At 60.2% G+C, this 17,543-nt stretch overlaps 1 protein-coding gene across 1 annotated transcript in view; it reads left to right on the forward strand.

Moving 5' to 3' along the window:
• Positions 1 to 17,543, forward strand: part of PTPRN2 (protein tyrosine phosphatase receptor type N2) — a 673,487-nt gene that overhangs the window by 258,337 nt on the left and 397,607 nt on the right. Inside the window, 2 exon segments of the mRNA XM_060156261.1 lie at positions 4,196 to 4,282; positions 10,884 to 10,963. Of these exon segments, the coding sequence (XP_060012244.1) occupies positions 4,196 to 4,282; positions 10,884 to 10,963 (167 nt within the window).

A 17,543-nucleotide genomic window follows, 5' to 3' on the forward strand; every position in this document is an offset into this window, starting at 1 on the left:
TAAATAGTGAGATGTCCGCAGTGAGGAAGTGAAGCAGCGGAAGCGCGGTCGGCTCCTGGATGCAGAGTCCTAGACGCGAGCGTGGGGCTGGCGTGGCATCCGGCCCCGTCGCCGCATCCCGTTCTCTGCTTGGTTTCACGTGTCTCGTAAGTAAGAGACGATAGCACTTGGAAAAATAAGACCTGGAGAGGTTACGGGTGCAGACGCTCTTCAGTCCGGTTGGGCTAAAATCCAGGCAGAGGTGCAGCAGTTGGGAAGCCGACATCCCAGCGTTACCTTGACATTTTCCGTTTCCATCTTTCTTTGGGGATTTACTAGCACGATCTTGGGCAAGGGATTTAATTTCCCGAGTCTCAGTTTCCACCTCTCTCGAGTGAGGTTAATACGGGACCTTCCTCCCAGGTCTGTCGTGAGCAGTGAATGAGAGAATTTCCATGGAGTCACGCACGGCCGAGGGCGGAGGGACGCCTTCCAGAAGTCTGCACTGGTCCTAAGCTTTCTGCCCCTTACGCCGTTTTCACTAGTCTTTATTTTCAGAGTGGCCTCCGAAACTCCCTCATCACCTCCTCATTTTGGCCCCTTCCTCTAGTCCAGCGGTGACTCAGGACACTGCGGCCATCGTGGGGCTGTGCGTGTGGCCATCAGGCTCTCCTGAGAGCGGGGCGCGGCTGCCCCTCGGCGGGCTTCCGTCGAGGTCAGGACGCCGACGCAGTCCATTTCGCCTGTTCTGCTGACTTGGTAGCTCCCGGCAGCGGCCTTGTTTAACGCGGTTGAACAGCAGGAACATGTGGCTTCAGGAAAGAAGTGGCTTAGTGAGGAGGCCCGGCCCAGCTGTCGACAGGAAATCCTTCCTGCCGCTGACAACCAGGCAGGCAGGGGACCCCACGGCCGCTGCCAGCTCTGACCTCAAGCTGCTAAAAGCGCCCCCATCTCTCTCTGCCAGGCGGCGCTGGGCGTCCAGGTAATCAGGGTAGCAGCTGTCGCAGGCGGCCCCTGAACTTGCACGTGCTGTATCCGGCCATTGATTTTTGAAATGAACCCCAACTGCTTTCTGAGGAAGTTCAGACCATGACATGACAGCTGATGGCCACATAGTTTAAAAATAAAACAGAAACAACTGCGTGCTCGTTTTGAGTACAGTCAGCACCTCTCGTTTGTCCGACTTGCACGAGAACGGAGCCGCTGTTGTCCTGAGCCATCTGCCTGCGGAGCCGTGACAGCGAGACGGGAGGGGCCGACGGGGTCACCGCGCGGCTCCGGTCATCGAGGTGTCTCCTTGGAGAGCAAGCCGGCCACTGAGAACATTCTGGGCTGGCGAACCTCATCATTATCTTCAAGGCTGTTTTAGATAATCTCGCAATGGAGGAAAATGTTCAATTTCTGGGCTGTGAGGGTGGAAGAAGGTAGGGCCAGGAGGCTCACGGTGGGCCTGACATCCACGACGGAGGCGCCGGACTCCGCATCTCCTTACGTTACCCCTTGTTGAAGACAAGCTAGGAAACGGGGTTCGTGGAATCTCGTAGCAACCTGGTAGGGAAGTTGGTTTGTGTCCGGACTTTGGAGAGAAAGGAAAAGATAAGAGCTGGTCACGCCCTCCGCAAGCCTGCAGCTCGTGGACAGACAGGACCGAAATGCGCAAAATCCTCAGAGACCTTTGAAAATAAGTGGTGTGCTGGGTGGCTTGGAGTCAACGTGCAGAGGGGGGTTCGGGGAAAGGAAGGAGCTCGTGGCCTTAGGGGTGAGAGCTGGTGGGGCCTGCTTAGTGGCCAGAAGCCGGGGAGGGGGGGACAGGGCCCTGTCTTCCTGACGCCGGGCTGTGGGACTCGTCCCTCTCTGATGTGGCGGTATTTCTCCTGCGCACTGAGCTGGCGCTGTGGTCAGCACCGGATGGCTCCCTCGAGACCCGTGCCCCGTCACCAGGGCACAGGTGCCCGCAGGGCTGCCGTGCAGCCAGGCCTGTCCCCGCGCGGAGCTCGGGGTCCCAGCAGACTTCATGTAGATGCAGACGTGCTGGAGCACCAGGCTGGCTGAGGGACAGACGGACCTGACCTGCAGCTCCTGGCAGGCAGCGGCGAGGCAGGCACCAGGGTTCCGCGTGGACTCCTTTCCCGGTTGGCAGCTGACCTCCCGGTGGGGCTGAGATGCCAGCTCTGAGAGGTGTCCCTGGGATTCCGTGAGTGAGGGGACGGGGTAGAGGGCCCGTGTCCGCACCACATGCACACACACCTCTTTAAAAACATTCTTATTTTAAAACCTCTGGAGAGCGTGTTTGGGAGGTTTGGGGGATCGTCCACCCTTGATGGGAGGGTCCCCAGCCCTGAGGGCTACTTACTCAGGAAGCAGGATGGGGGTGGGGGGCAGCCCCTCAGCTGCAGACCGGGACCGACCTCTCCTTCCTCACCTTCGGAAGAACGGCTTGGAGGTTGCAGAGGGTTTGGAGTCCCCAGCAGGGGTGTGGCGAGCGGGCCTGGCACAGTCAGTAAAAGTGGCGCCGCTGGCAGCAACCGGTGTCCCCACCCAAAGAGCACATTCCAGCTCCTCGGCTGGGCTGGCGGCCCGTCTCCCCCCAGGGAAGAGGTGGGTGTAGCGCGAGGCGCCGCGGTGGGCGGCGTGCCTCCCGGCCCAGACCTGCCGCCAGCTCGCGGTGGGACGCGCTGATCGCAGCCTCCCGAGCGCTTCCTCCGCTGGGTGACAGCGTCTTCCGAGGGACGCGGCGGTCAGCCCGGGAATCTCAGAGCAGTCGCCCCCAGTCCCGTCGCTGCGCCTGCTTCTCCGCATCTCCTCGGGGCGCAGAGGCGTCTGGAGCCCTCCCCTGACGCCAGCCGACGTCACAGCCCTTGTCGACGCGTCTGCGCGGGGATTCTGCCTCCGCCCTTGCGGAGGCATCCCGCTCGCCCGTGGTCTCGCTCACCTGCTGGTCCCTCCTGCCCGCACACCTGAACCGTCTCAGCAGGCTGCAGGGCCTGCCCGGCGCCCACCTCCATGGCCCCCGCCTCCGGGACCCCCCTTGGTTCCTTCTGGTGCCCTGCGCCCCTGCTGTCTCTTGGAGTCACGCGGTCCTAGGACTGCCCATCGGGCACCCCCTGCATGTTCACCGCCTTCCACTCACACGGTGCCGCCCTCTGTGGGGGGCGGGAGGGGCAAGCGGGCTTGGCACCTGGGTCCTCGCGGCCGTCCCCCGGGCGTGTCTGTGTCCCCACCTCCTCTTGCCATGGGGACCCCAGCGGTGGGGGATGAGGGACCACCTGATGACCTCACGGACCCTGTTTCCGCGTGAGGCCACATTCCGAGGTACCGGGTTTACGACGTGAAGGTGTGCGTTTTCGGTGACACAGTTCAGCCCCCAACGACACAGGCCCTTTCCCTTGTTGGTGACTTTGCTGCTTGTGTCCCCACTTGGATATAAACCCCAAGAAGCAGCTCAGTGTCTGTTGCTGAATTTCCCGGACGGTGCCCGGCACCCAGTGGCTTTCTTGCACCTTTGCTGAATGAATGAGTGAATGATAGGCTGGGACGGAAACCCCAGCTGTCGACGGTGCTCACGTAACCGCAGGCGAGTTCTCCTCTGAAGGGCTCTGACGGGCTTTCACGGGCAGCGCCTGGGGTGCGAGACAGGCTGGGCTCAGGGACCTGAGTCACATGCGCTGCTGGAGGTGCCCCCCTGGGGACGCTGGCCTTGCTGGGGGTCCGAGGCTCCATGCTGTGGCACGTGAGCCCCTTTGGGGAGTCGCGGCTGCTGCGCTGTCCTGCCATCCATGAAGTGTGACTTTTCAGTATCCTCACTGGCGCATAACTCATTTTAGAAATGAATCCGAATCCACTTAAACACATGCATTCCCTCCGCACGTTTGACGCCCCTCCTGAACTTGGCTTCCCGGCCTCCGCCCTCCTCTCCCACCTCCACCCCGCTCTCCCCCGCTCCCCGCTGAGATGAGCCAGTTGCTGGCTCCTGGGCCCATCACGCTCCCCTGACAACCCCGTTCGCATTGTGGTGTTGGTCTTCTTGCTGGAAAATGCAGGTGGTTCATCACGGCTTGGAGGCCTCTGCTCCCGGCTGGCTGCAGCCCAGCCCTGATGTGACGGGGGTGCAGCCGGGGCAGCTATCCGGGCAGGGCAGGGCGGGAGGGTGGGCTGCGGGGGTCCCTGCTCCTCGGGTGCGACAAGCCCGCCGCGTAACCCTGTGCTCTCCCCGCAGCCCGCTGAGCCCAGAGAAGGGGACGGAGGTGCTGGAGGACGTGGCGCGTCTCCTGGACATGCCGGCGGGCGTCTTCTCGGACATCGCGTGAGTGTGGGCGGGGCCCTGGGCGTCTTCTCCGTCTGGTGGGTCCACTGTGCGCTTGTGGGCTTCGTTAATTGTGTCACAGAGAAACTGGTGAGGGAAGAAGAGGAAGGAAAGGCCCAGCGGGGCTCAGGTTGTTTCTGTAAGAGCAGCTGAAACCCGAGCATCATCAGAAGGACCACAGTCCCCTGAAAGAACCCCGCCAGGCTTCAGGTCTCCCTGCTGCGCCAGGAACCACCCAGGAGGCTCTAGACCGTCAGGACGGCCTGGCCCCCGCAGGCGAGCCAGGGCCTCGGGGCTGGGCCCTCAGCTAATGAGGCTCTTCTGACAGCTCTGCGCACGTGGTGGTCCACGGGGACGGTTATCGCTGCACAGATGTTTACCGAGCGCTGAGTGCCCGGGTGGAGTGGAGAGCAGGCGGGGTTCCTGCTCTGGGGAGCTGAGCTGCCAGCAGAGGTGGACACGTAGACAGAGCCAGAGAAGGTCAGGCGCCTTCCGTCCCGTCCCCGCGAACAGAGGGATGAGGCCAGGAGGGAGGAACCTGGGGCAGGAGACCCCACCCACGGGGGGGACGTCCACATGGGAGGGTCATGCGGCCGTGGGAGCCCGGCCCGGAGCCCAGGTGGCCTTGGTCCCAGTGCTGGAGCCAGCGCGGATGTTCTCCAGGAAGGCGCCTTTCCAGCCGCCTGGAGAACGAACTACAGGGGACCCAGGTGGAGCCCAAGTGCCGTGAGGCTGCTGAGGTCTCCGGGGACGGGCCGTGGCCTCGGAGCGGGAGGGGCGGCGGGAGGGGCGGGTGCGAGATGAGTCACCCGCTGGCAGAGCGTCCATGTCTGTTCCGTTCAGCCGCACGCGGGCCCCTGAAGCCACTTGTATTCCCACCTGTAACATCGAGGGTCCGTTACAGCTGTCCTCTGTCAAATCGCATTGATTGGCTGTGCGTCCGGCACCGCTCCGGCGTGCAGGACCTCCAGGAGGGTTTGGTCATCAGACTCAGGCCCTGGAGTGGGAGGGCCTCACGCAGCCCAGCGGGGAGCCGTTCCTGCTGCCCGTGGCCACTTCCACAGGCCCTTTGGCCCTGTCACGGTCTCCGCGTGGCCCAGTAAGCAGGACAGCCGGCCTGACCCGGAGGTTCTGACTGTCCCCTTCAAGGAGGAGGAGGGGGTCCCTGGAGCTTCCTGCCCCATGCCTGGCTCCCGTGGGCAGCTCCCCTGGGCTGCGCACACCACAGGGTCCCCACGGGCTTGGCCACTGAGGGCCCAGCTCAGGTCCAGGGGTCCCTGCTGCACGTCTGCGTAAGCACGCCTGGCACGCTGACCGCACGGCGTGGGTGCATGTTACACACACACGACGGAACACGCATGACGGAATACACGCATGACGGCCACGCTTGGCGGCCACGCGTGACGGCCACGCATGGCGGCCACGCTTGGCGGCATGAGTGATGGTACAGGCGGGTCTGGCACCCCAGGCCCCCAGTGACACTGCACCCCCCCCCGTAGAGGGGACATTGAATGTGGCCCAGGGCTGAGGGAGGGAGTGGGTGCCTCCTTCGTCAAAGGCAAGAACCTCGTGCGAGAACTCTAAGGGCCTCAAGTACCAGGCAGAGGGGTCCTGAGACCGGAGCTTCCAGGAGCTGCTGGCGGCCTGCAGTGCTGGGAGACCGTCCTCGCACCTCAGAAGTAATCACCCGAATGAGCTCTAGGGTGGGACTCCTCAGGCCCCCGCGGGGCTGTGTTCACTGAACCTGCATCATCTTCCGTTAGCAAAACCCTCCGTGGTGACCAGGCAGCAGACGGAAGGCAGAGGTCCCAGCCCCGGGCCGTTTCCTGGAGACGTGCCCTTTGCTGCCCCCCTGCCGCCCCTTGTTTCTTAGAAACCTTCCAGATGGGATGGAGGCCGGGGCTGCGCGCCCCCCCACTGCTGCCACGGGAGCGTTTGAGGGCGGGTTGGAGAGGAAAGGGAGTTGTGGGAAGTGGCGTCAGTCCTGGGGGGCTCCGGGGGGGGGCTCGGGCCGGGGGCCTTCAGGGGACGCTGCCTAGCCTGCCTGGCACCCCTCCCTGGCCCCCACCTGGGTCTGCGGCTCAGTCCCTCCAGGTCTGGAGACTCTGGGGGCACGGGTGTCCTGGGGGCTTTCCAGCCTCGGAAGCTGGGCCGGTTCCCAGACCAGCTCTTTTGTAGACATCACCTGCCAGTCTCTTTCCTGCTCAGGGGACGGGGGCTTCCGACTCCCCCGGAGCCATGCTGCACCCCGCTCTTTCAGCCTTTGGGAGTCTGGTCCAGGGCCCTCGCACGACTAAACCCCCGAGCGGCCCTTTCCCCGCAGCCTCGCCCGGCCCTGGAGCCCCCCGTCTGCCCTCGAGCCTGCTTCTGGGTGCCCAGGCCCCTTGGGAACCCCCGTCCTGCCCAGTTAACGCTCGTCTCGCACGTCTGAGTATTTAATGCTGTACGTGGTCTGCAGGGGTGTGTGTGGTGTCCCATGCCACACATGCACGTCCTGTGTGTCGCCCCCAGGACCCAGCACGTGAGGACACGCACCAGCCGCAGGGACTGACCTGGGGAGGCCTGGGGGGATGACCGCGTGGCCAGCATGCTCTCAGGGCTGGTCATCGTGGCAGGAGAGGAGAGGAATCTGCCCCACGAGGCGGCACTTCCAGGATCGTCTGCGTGTTTATGGAAGTACTAGTTATGCTTCATATGTTTTGTTAATGGTTATGTAGCTGTCAAGCAAATTTCATTATTTCTTATTACATCGTTAGAGGCCATTAAAACGGCATCAGCACACTGGTGTAATTACGCCGGCAGACGCACAACGACCGCGGTTGTGATTTTATAATCTAATCATGGCTGTCCGAGGAGGCGGTGCTGATTGATGCGGCTCTTAGTCAGGTGGGCGGTGCTGCAGGGCCTCGCGGACTCCCAGCCAGTGGGGCTTCAACCAGCTCAGGGAACGCAGGCGCCAGCCTCATCCCGGGTCCCCCTTCGGGTCCCCCTTCGTGAGTCCTCGTGAGGCAGGAAGCGGTGTGATTTCCCTTCCGTGTGGTCGACCGCGCTGACGAAGGGCGATTCCTGAAGACGCAGCAGGAACTCACGGCCTGACGTGTTCACGAGGTCCTGTGCACAGGCCAGGTCAGCTGGACCCTGCAGGAGCCCGGCGAGGACGCGGCCCCCCTGTCCTGTGCCCACCGCCGACCCTCCACACCTCCCTCCCCATGTGAGGACCCCCGCAGGTTTGGAGGATTCTGGAAGACGTGTTTCAGCTTCCTGGAGCAGAGATCGTACTTACTTGCCTCCTGTCTTGTTTCCCTGGCGACTTGCCAGAACTGCCCCTGTTTTACAGCCGGGCAAACCGAGGCCTGGGAGGTTAAGGCTCAGCAGGGTGACAGATGGCGACACAGGACGCGGCTGTGCAGCGGAGACTCTATGCAGAGGCTTTCACGTCCCCGCGCGTTAGAGCAGGTACTGGGGAGCGAGCACCCGAGCTCACGTCGTGTTCGGCCATAAGGGGCTGGATATGCCCCGTGCAGCGGGGTGGCCCTTCCCTCGCTGGTGCCAGGGCCAGGGCTCAGCTGCACAGGGGCTGGGCCGTCACAGACCGGGTGTCAGGTAGGGAGTTGGTGACGGCAACACGGACCCTCCATTCAGGGCGTGCTTTCCACGCTAGGCGGTCCCAGGGTCACGGCTGTGCATCCCGGGGTCACATGTGTGCATCCCAGAGGCATGTGTGTGGCGTCCCAGAAGGAAGGAGGGCCCTGGTGCCCCGTCGGCCTCTCCTGCTGGTCCCGCAAGTGTTGGGGCAGGTGAACAACCCCTGTGTGCTCCGTCTTTGGGAATCCAGGGACGTCCGTGAGATCTTTAGAGAAAACTGTCGGCACCGGAGGGAAGATTAGATTTGGGGGGTCCCACGGGCCTGAAACTCTGCAGATGTGGTTTAGATTAGACACGTCCCAGAAGCCACGCGTAAACCCAGAGCCGTGCCACGTGGGTCTGCTGTTAGTGCGTTGGTGGTGGGTGTGGACGCTCGAGTTGGGAAGGACTTTCTCCTAGTTTTGGAAGCAGTTGCGCTAGATGTCGGGACTCAGTCCCAGACGTAGCCCCACCGTCCACACGCGTGTCAGGCGCCGGCGGGAAGCGTCGTCACGCGAGCGATCTGTACAATAATTAACGTTTAATTCAAGCACAGACATCGAGCAGTCGCTGCACTTGCTAGGAGGTCCCAGAGCAACGGTTTTCAGAGCGTTTGTGGAAGTGGGGTTGGAACTGAGGGGGCGGAACCCGATTCCCACGGCGAGGGGGGAAGACGCCGCGGCAGGAAGTCTCCAGGGGCAGGGAGGCCCCCTTGTCCACCCCGGGAGCATCCAGCAGGGGCCGGGGAGGGGTTTGCTGCATCCCCTCGGACCCTGGGGCCTGGGGAGTCCACGGAGGGTGCTGCATGCGACGTGGACGGAGGGTCGGACAGGTTCTCCGGGTGCCACACGCGGGGGGGGGGGGGGGGCGGGACCCGGGAAGACTCGGCTCGGCCGCGACAGCGGGGGTGGAGAGGGAGGGTGGCGCTGCTGCCGGACGTGGTGACGTTCCTTGTACAGGGAGGTGACCGGGAGGCCCCGTGGCTGGATGAGCCACCAGAGCTGTGGGCGCCACGGCAGGAGCTGCTTCAGGAGCGCTCGCTGTGCTTGCGGCGAGGCCCAGGCTCCTGGGTGGAACGTCCGACAGCAGAGGTGCTGGAACGACGGCCATGCTACCCCTGGGGGCTCCGCAGTTCCCTCTGCAGAGGACTCGGCTGGCCAGGGAGCTGGGCCAGAGGCCGCCTGAGGGACAGGACCCAGGCCGCCTGAGGGTCACGAGTGGAGGTAGCCCCTGAATGCCAAGAAGCCCTGAGGCTCGTGGAGGCGAGGTCTGAGCTCCCACGACCTGGAGCAGCGGGCCGGCCTCTGGATGACGCGCTCGGGAAGGAGGGGAGGGGACAGAGTGGATGCAGAGGAGGTGGCACGTGGCACACACCTGACTTGGTGATTTGGTTCCTGCTAGCGGCGTTTCTGCCGTTTCTGAGAGTGTCGCTGTCCTTTCCACGTAACTCTTCTCAAGCGTGGTCCCTTTCACTTGAGTCTCACTCTCGTGCACTTTTCCTTACATCACCCTTATTAGGAGCGCCTTTGAAATGATCCTGTCATAGACGCTGGAACTGGCGTGGAGTGGGTGGGAGGCCCAGCAGGGGGCAGGGCCGGGTTAGAACATGCAGGTGACGGGCGGCCTGGCGGCGTCACCTGTGACTCAGCTGGGCTCCCTTTAAGGGAGGACAGCCCTTGGGTCCTCAGGGTCCTCGTCGTAAATGGAGGCGACGGCGCCTGCTTTGCTGGAGAGATTAAACACGGTACACGCAAAGCTCCCGTGCGCACGGAGGCTCAGCAGATGGCAGGCACGTGGTTTTGTTCTCGGCGGTGTTATTCGGTGGTTGAATCTGTGCATACTGATAAGACTCCATGGCATCAGCGAGGAAGGCCCAGCCCCTGGACCAGGGGAGGGCAGTCGAACTGAACACAGCCTGTTGTGGGGAACCTCACCGATCACCAAGAAGAGCACTGCCTTGCCAGGGGCATCGTGACGGCCAGGAGCCCCTGGAAACCACGCGTGTGCCGGGAAGGGCCACCTCTGAGCGGCCCGTGCCGTTCCGGCCCCCTCGACACCAGCTCCTGGGGGTTGTGTCCGGGAGATGATGGCCCAGGAGATGCGGAGCTGGGACAGTCCTGACAAAGGCGGCCTCCCTGCCCCCCTTCAGACGAATCAGTTGTTAAAAGGGGGATGTACTTTTCAAAGTCATGTGCAACACAGTAATTAAAAAGCTTTGAAAATTTTTTTTACCGGATATTCATTTTTAATTATTATTTATTTATTAATTAAGTTATTTATTTTTGCCGTGCTGGGTCTTCGTTGCTGCATGCGGCCTTTCTCCAGTTGCAGCAAGCGGGGACCACTCTTCATCGCGGTACGCGGGCCTCTCACTATCACGGCCTCTCTTGTTGCGGAGCACAGGCTCCAGACGCGCAGGCTCAGTAGTTGTGGCTCATGGGCCCAGCCGCTCCACGGCATGTGGTATCTTCCCGGACCAGGACTCGAACCCGTGTCCCCTGCATCGGCAGGCGGACTCTCAACCACTGCGCCACCAGGGAAACCCCCCTGCCAGTTATTTTTTTACTGAGTAGTTCTAAAGATTTCAATAAGTTTTTTAAACAGCTCCTTTCAGGAGAATTTTAAAAATACCCGTCTCTTTCCTTTCTGCTTTTGGTTCCTGCGGCTCCCTTGGGAACAGAATACTGAAAACAGTTTCCATAACAATTTTTCTTTTTCCCTTGCAAGAGTATCTGCTTGTTATTGTTGGATATTGGGGTTGATTTGAACTTTTTGTAAGAGCCCTGCCGTGTGTGTGTTAGAAAAGCGAAGCCTGTGGATAGAATTCCTGGAATCTGGGAACAGAGTCACAGTGACCCCGCAAAGCCACCCCCGCGGAGGTCGCGTGTGGACGAGCAGCGCCTGGGGTGCGTGTGGCGTTCAGGGAGGAGGCCCGTGTGCTGAGCGGTTCTCACGCCTGTTAAACGGTCTCTTCCAGGGTCTCGGGACCAGCGGTGACCTTCAGGGTGCGCGCCAACCTCCAGAACGCGACAGCGGCGGACGCTGCGAAGGCGGCAGGTGAGGCTGCTTCCGCGCAAGCGCACGCACCCGCCCGGGCAGGGGGGGGGGGCAGCTGCTCCGAGGACAGCCGTCTCCCCAGAACCCCGATACTCATCGGGTGGGGCCTGGAGGGGAGTGGCTGGCCTCCCGGGGGTGGGGGGTGGCGACCGCACTGCTCGCTCGGATAGAAGGTGGTGTAGGGGCGGGGCTCCGGCCTCTGCGAGGAGCCCGTGTGGACAAAACGATGCCCTGGTGCTTTGAGGTTTTCCGTCCCGTCCCAGCCCAGCAGCTCGCACGGGCTTCACCGTGTCCACCTGGCCCACGAGAGCACGGGACGAAGGTCTGAGTAGCCCAGTGCTTGACCTCGGCGTCCCTCCTAGAGCCCAGCCCGTCACCCGCTCACGCATTTTGCGATCTTCTGGGGGTGGGGGGGTCTCAGCGTGTGGTTGGTGTGTGTCACTGAATGAAAAGCGCAAAGCACCGAACGTGGGGTGTGTACGAAGGCTGCTTTCCCCTGCAGCCCACGTTTGTTTTCAGCTACTGAAAACTTGTGTAACATGTACAGTCTTTCCGCCCAGTAAGAAAAATATAGGAAACGTAACAGAACCTGAGCCTCACGTTTTCCAGTACTCAGTGGGAAGGACTCTCGTGCTTTATGGTCGTTTGTAAGTGCAGTGGCTGAATGCACCGACCCAGACGCAGCGGAAAATGACCCTTTGTTTCAGCCAGTCCTGTATGTGGCTAAATATATGAACTATTTTTAATGAAACCTACATTTTCACCCCAGTGTACAATGCAGCACGGTATTTGGGCTGACTTAGAGATCTGGGCGTTTAGTTCTCGTCCATTGAGGTATCACCTTATGGCGTCTATTAAAGTTTCTTTATCCAGTGACGGTCAACAGGGCATAAAAATAGCCGTAACACCCTCTTTGGTGGAACAAACTGTAGCTCTTCTCTATTTTGGTTGCTGTTGGCTTTTCCTTGTAGGATATTTTGATGCCCTTAGGAACTCTGATTTGCTGAAAGGAATGATTTGGGGAACAGAATTTTTGGTTAAAGAATTCCTTGCGGAGTTGTGCTACTTCCCAGAAAGCCTGTGGAGAGCTGACGCGCACGCCCCCAGCCCACGTGCCTCCTAGGCTTCATTTCACTGTAACGGGTGGAGCTCGGGGTCCAGCTGAGCAGAGCAGAGCAGAGCAGCCTTTCTCCGGGGTTCCGGAGAAAGGAAGTCAGCAGATTCCATTCTAAACACTCCGCTGGCTGAAAAGGAGCGGAATTCCGTGTCAGTGGCTTCACCCTGTGTGACCACGGGCTCTTTCCCTGCACAGCACCCATTTTATGGTCCTCGTTCCTCAGCATAAGAGATTATTGAATATATTTAAGACCACATCAGTTATCACTTTTTACCCAGAAATGCATTAACAATTGTTCCATAATTGGCAATTCATTCCAGTGCTGGGAAGTAATACTTTCAAAATTGGATTTGCTGGAACTTAAGGGTGCTCTGAATGGAATGAAATGGAATGAAGTCTTTTTATCTTTTAGAATTGTGACAATAGATTCACGACAATGGATTTCATTTATTTTATTGCTTTCTGTGGGAAATGAGGTTGATTATTTGAAGTCTGCTTCCTTGGTCATTTGAAATGTGTTCACGTCAGGTACCGAGGGGGAAATTGCACGTGCGGTTTGAGTGTCGTATCGCCAACCCTCTAAATACTCAAGTTTCTGAATTACATTTCCGTGAACCAGCACAGCTGGGCCAGCCAGGGTGTTTCTTGCTTGTGCAAAATGGATGACACACGTGCATGATTTTAAAACTTCGTTTCTTTTGTATTTTAAATAATTTTGTGATGTTGTGGATGTACCTGATGCTGTACAGGGAAAGGATTACGGAGAAGAGTCTGTGACCATAGGATCCGAGCGTTTGGCGGCAGAAATACCAAACTGTAGTGGCACCTCGACCCCGGCCACCTTGAGGGCGTGTTTGCTGCCACCCGGAGAAGCAGCCTCCTCCAGTGCGGGGTCCTCCTAGGGGTGGACGTGACCCCGTGTTAGCAGGAAGAGTTTGAACTTAGAAGGACGTTTTGTGGCTCCGGTTTTAGAAGATGATGTGGAATCTTACTAGTGGTGTTGTGGCAATGTGGGCGGGGCCGGCAGGATGGGCCGCGTACAGACCGCACAGCCTTCCGCCCGCGTGTCGGTGCCCCTGCAGATCCCAGGACCGTTTGCCTTTGCTTCTCGCCGTGGGGCTTCCTGGCGCTGCGCTGTGCGCCCCTCTTGTTACCAACAAAGGGAGATGTGACCCTGTGACGGAGTTCAAAGGGCATTTCCTTTGCCTGTTCTGCACAGGGTTGTACAGAACTTCGTGAAGAGTCATGTAGCTAATGACACGTCTGTCCCCGTCAGACATGGTCCGTGTTTGTCCTGAAAGGTGGATGCAGTGGGTTTCCTTATACGGGTGGTTCTTTCCTGGGCATTAATTAGTGAACTTGGGCGTGGACGTCAGGTGTGAGTGAACAGTGGTTCCCAGGAGACACTTTTGCGTTCAGAGCACACAGAGAAAACTGGTGGTTACGTTCAGTCTTCGTGGCCACGTCATCTAGTCAAGTTGAGCAGGACAGAAAAATCCTTTTCTCACTCTTCGTTTTCTCGGTAGCTTATCCTTAAGTAGCGTATTTCTAACCCGTGTGTGCGTCTCCCTTCAGGGAGGATGTGCTTGATCACCTTTAGAGGAAGCACACGCGCTGCGCCCCGCGGAGACGCCTGCCCCGTGGTCCCCGGGGCCGTGGCTTCTTGCGTGCGCTGCGCGTCCCTCCTGCCCTGAGACCGGCCGTGTCTGCTCCCCTCCCGGGGGCCTTTTCGGCCTCAGCTCTTCTTTGCTGGGGTGTTTGGCTCATGACTGTCCGGCAGGTGGTGGGCCGGGCTCAGAGGCTTGTCTCCCTTGGGTCTTAGCAGCACCAGCTGCGTCCTGTCTAATCCAAGCTCTGGCCTCAGCACTCGGCTTCCATTCTCCCTCTGGGCTCATTTCAAGTAACACACGTGATTTTAAATCCTAGCGTCTCCCGTTTGGAGAACGATGCCTTTAAACACTGTCGGGTGCGGGCCCAGGGCTGGGAACCGGGACAGCTGGACGCCAAGACCCACCCCGGACCGTGAGCTCTGCCCAGCCTCCAGGTGAAGGGGGCAGGCATGTCCTTCTGCAAAGTGTGATGCCGTCGCTCCTGGGAGATCGGAGTGACCCCTGCTGTGATGCCCACGCAGCGCAGCCGTCTGGACGGCCGACCAGGCTTCTCCCTGACGGGAGCACCACGCGAGGCCCAGGCCACAGGGACATCTGCAGAGCCCGGCCTTCAGAGGAGGGGACGCCTCACCTGGGTGCTTGTCGGGGGGCTCTGAGGACCAGCGTGCGTGCCAGGTGGGCTGGAGGGGAGAAGGGGGCCGTGCAAGGGGCAGCCACGGGGCCGGGCGGGGCCGGCAGCTTGACTCTCACCCGACTCAACTCGTGGCAGAGCCTTTGGGTCCATGAGAAGGGCTCAGCGAGTTCATGGCGGCTTGTGGGGTCAGCGCTGCCTTCCTGACACCCAAGGGGCTTGGCCAGTGGCCCAGGTGCCCGCACCTGCACAAGGAATCCCGGAACAAGGAGGCTGCTGGCCCAGGGGAGGAGGGGCTCCTTGCGGCAGCGCCAACTGCACACACAGTTTCCCCCGATGGCCCGGCCTGCTTGCCGGGGCCACACCCTCCGTTCTCGCCTGGGATGCAGTGCTGCACCTGTGAGTGTGGGCCGGCGGCTGTGCGTGTAGGTGCCCGGAACCGGTCTTGCACGCAGTGTGCTTTCATCGTGATTGAGAGCCCGGAGTAAATGTTAGAGGGGCTGGTGAGCCCTGGAGCTGGAATGAAGGCTGTGCTTTTTCAACGAGACTGAGGAGGATGCTTTGGAAGTGCTCGTGCAGTCCAGCTGCTGAGAAACCGTGCTCTCTGCAGGCGAGCGGGACGCCTGTTAAAAGCTGGGAAAAGCCAAAGCCTGCAGGGACTCTCATCTCCTCCAAGACGTAACGTGAGAGAATCGGAGGATGTTTTAGGTAAAAGCGGCGTCGGGGTTCCGCCTGATCTGTGCCTTGTGACACAGATGAGAAACACAGGCCAGAGCGGCGGTGGGCTCGTGGTGGGATGCGGGGAGCCGGGGGGTCCGCTGACCGGCCCGTGGTCTCAGCTCTCCAGGCAGTTCTGGTCGAGGGCCCGTGAAGCCTGGCTGAACCTCGGGGGTCACCAGCAATAGGCAGGGGGCCCTGCAGGGTCAGCTCACCTGCTGCTCCCATTTCAGCAGGTGGGTTGGCAGACATGGCGCCTGAGGACTGAGGCGGGAAGATGGGCAGCAGAGGAAACCGGCCGGGGGTCTGGGGACTCGGCAAGGGTCTCAGACTCCAACAGGGCGATTCCGGAAAAGAATCTGAATAATTTTCCAGCTCTGTCTGTCGTATATCCTGTGTTGTTACCTGGAAGGGACGAGCTTGCTTTATTTTGCTGAATGGATAGACTGTGTGTTTCCAAAGTGAAGCGCGCGACAGAGGCCCGTCCTCCCACTGGCCGTCAGATGCACCCTCCCTGTCTGCCGTCCAGGAACGAGGCTCATCTGGGCCGGGGGTCACATGGCCGAGTGAACGTTCCCCCTCCGCAGAGGGAATGTGGCCTGGAGCCCCTGCTTTAGCGGGTGCTTGTGCTTTTCCTGAGGATGAGGAAGGAGTCTGAAGACAGAGCCGCGGTCCTCACGCCTGTTCGGGAGGAAGCAGGGGTGGTGACGGCTTCATCCTGGATGGATTCGCGACCAGCTGCAGAACACGCGGCGGGTGGAAAGGTGCCGCTCTTGCTACTGGAAACAATGAATTATTAACAGTGAAAACACGCTGTCACTCGGGGGCTAGTTCAGTTTTTGGAGAACGCAGCTCAAGAAGTCCCTGTGATAACAGTCGGGGCTGCTCCCTCTTCATACTTGCGTGAAGACAGACTCTGCTTCTGTTCGCATAGACTTGGAGACCCGTCTGCAGACGAATCTCCTGTCTCATCCTCGGTCCCAGAAAGGCATTTTCTGGCTTCTTTTGGGCACCCCCTCCCACTGCTACAGCCCGCAGCAGAGTGGACGGGAGGCTGAGACCTGGCGTCTTCAGCGCACGGGCCTCCCTTTCCTCCTGGGATCTGCTGGCTGCCCCGGAGTTGGATGCAGCCCAGAGCCGAGGGCTGTTCGTGGGCAGCTGTCAGTGTCAGAACCAAAATGCCGACACGATGCGATCCTGCAAAGGCAGAGGAGTTGGGACGGGAGTGGAGCCCAGAGCTTGGGGGTCCTGGGGGGCCAGACCCACGCAGGTTCTGGAAGCTGTGAGCATTGGCCGGGGCTGGGCGTGCGAGGGTGGAAATGTGGACCGGGCTGGCCTGCTTACTCCCTGGCCAAACGCGAGTGCAGAACCGGGGAGTGGGGAGGGGCCGGCGTAGCTTCGAGGTGTCCACGCCAAGGACTTCTACGTCCTGTTGTCTCTGGGGTCGAGGCGTCTCACGGAGCTGCTCTTAGTCGAGGCCAGTTTCCCACTTTCCAGTCATTGGTTGGTACCAACGCAGGGCGGCCAAGTGCCAGGCCCTGTGCCGGCAGTGGGGATGCTGGGGTGACGGAACAGAGACTGGGCTCTGGTGAAGGTGCGGCCTAGCGGGGGAGATGGAGGAGGAGGACGTAAACATGCAGCGCGATGTAATATGGCGCGGCAGGGCGTGATGTGACGCACTCTACAGCGTCGTCCAGTAAGATGCCAGGTCAGGCAGTGTCGCATCGCGTGCACCGTCACATGATATAATTTTGTCATCACGTAATTATTTGATATTACCTGACATTGTATAGTACACGATACAGCGTGACGTGGTGTAGGGTGTGTTATAGCATAGCGTTGTATGCAGCAGTACGATGTAACATACTGTAAGACAGTACACCGTACGATGGTGTACTGTACGTCACATCACCTCAGGGAACGTGGAGGTCTGAAGAGAAACCAGGCAGGGCATGGGCGCTGGACGGGTCGGGACGGGAACTGGTTTAAATGGTGGCCAGACAAGGCCCCAAGCGGCCGTAGAGACAGAAGCTGAGGCCGCGGCAGCCGGGCCTCTGCGTACGAGCAGTGGGATGTCTACATCTCTGGGTCGGGGCCCTGGATCTGGGAGTTGGTGACACGATGCCCAGCACATCCTTGGGGTCTGTTTGTGGCTGTCAAGGTGGGTTTTGTAGTCTCACGCTTATAAGCCCCGTTTCCTTCCTTCCTTCTCCTTCCCTCTTCCCGCTCTGTGCTAGTGCCAGGAGTCACAGAGAACCATACAGAACAGGTCTTGTCCTCTCCAAGCCTGGAGTCTGCTGGAAAGAGAGACATAGTGGCCCAGACAGCCTGGGGAGGCAGGGAGGGCTTCCTGGAGGAGGCATCTTGCGGGAGCACTGGGGTTCACGAGGGGGCGCAATGGGCTCAGACCTGCAGTTTTCATTGTGATACATGACACTTCTGAAAGCTCCCGGCTTCAGCTCGAGGGATGTATGGGGAGACGAGGTGCTCTAGAGGTGTTTGTGT

Source organism: Lagenorhynchus albirostris, chromosome 8 (genome assembly GCF_949774975.1).
Source record: "Lagenorhynchus albirostris chromosome 8, mLagAlb1.1, whole genome shotgun sequence".
NCBI classification, from domain to species: domain Eukaryota; kingdom Metazoa; phylum Chordata; class Mammalia; order Artiodactyla; family Delphinidae; genus Lagenorhynchus; species Lagenorhynchus albirostris.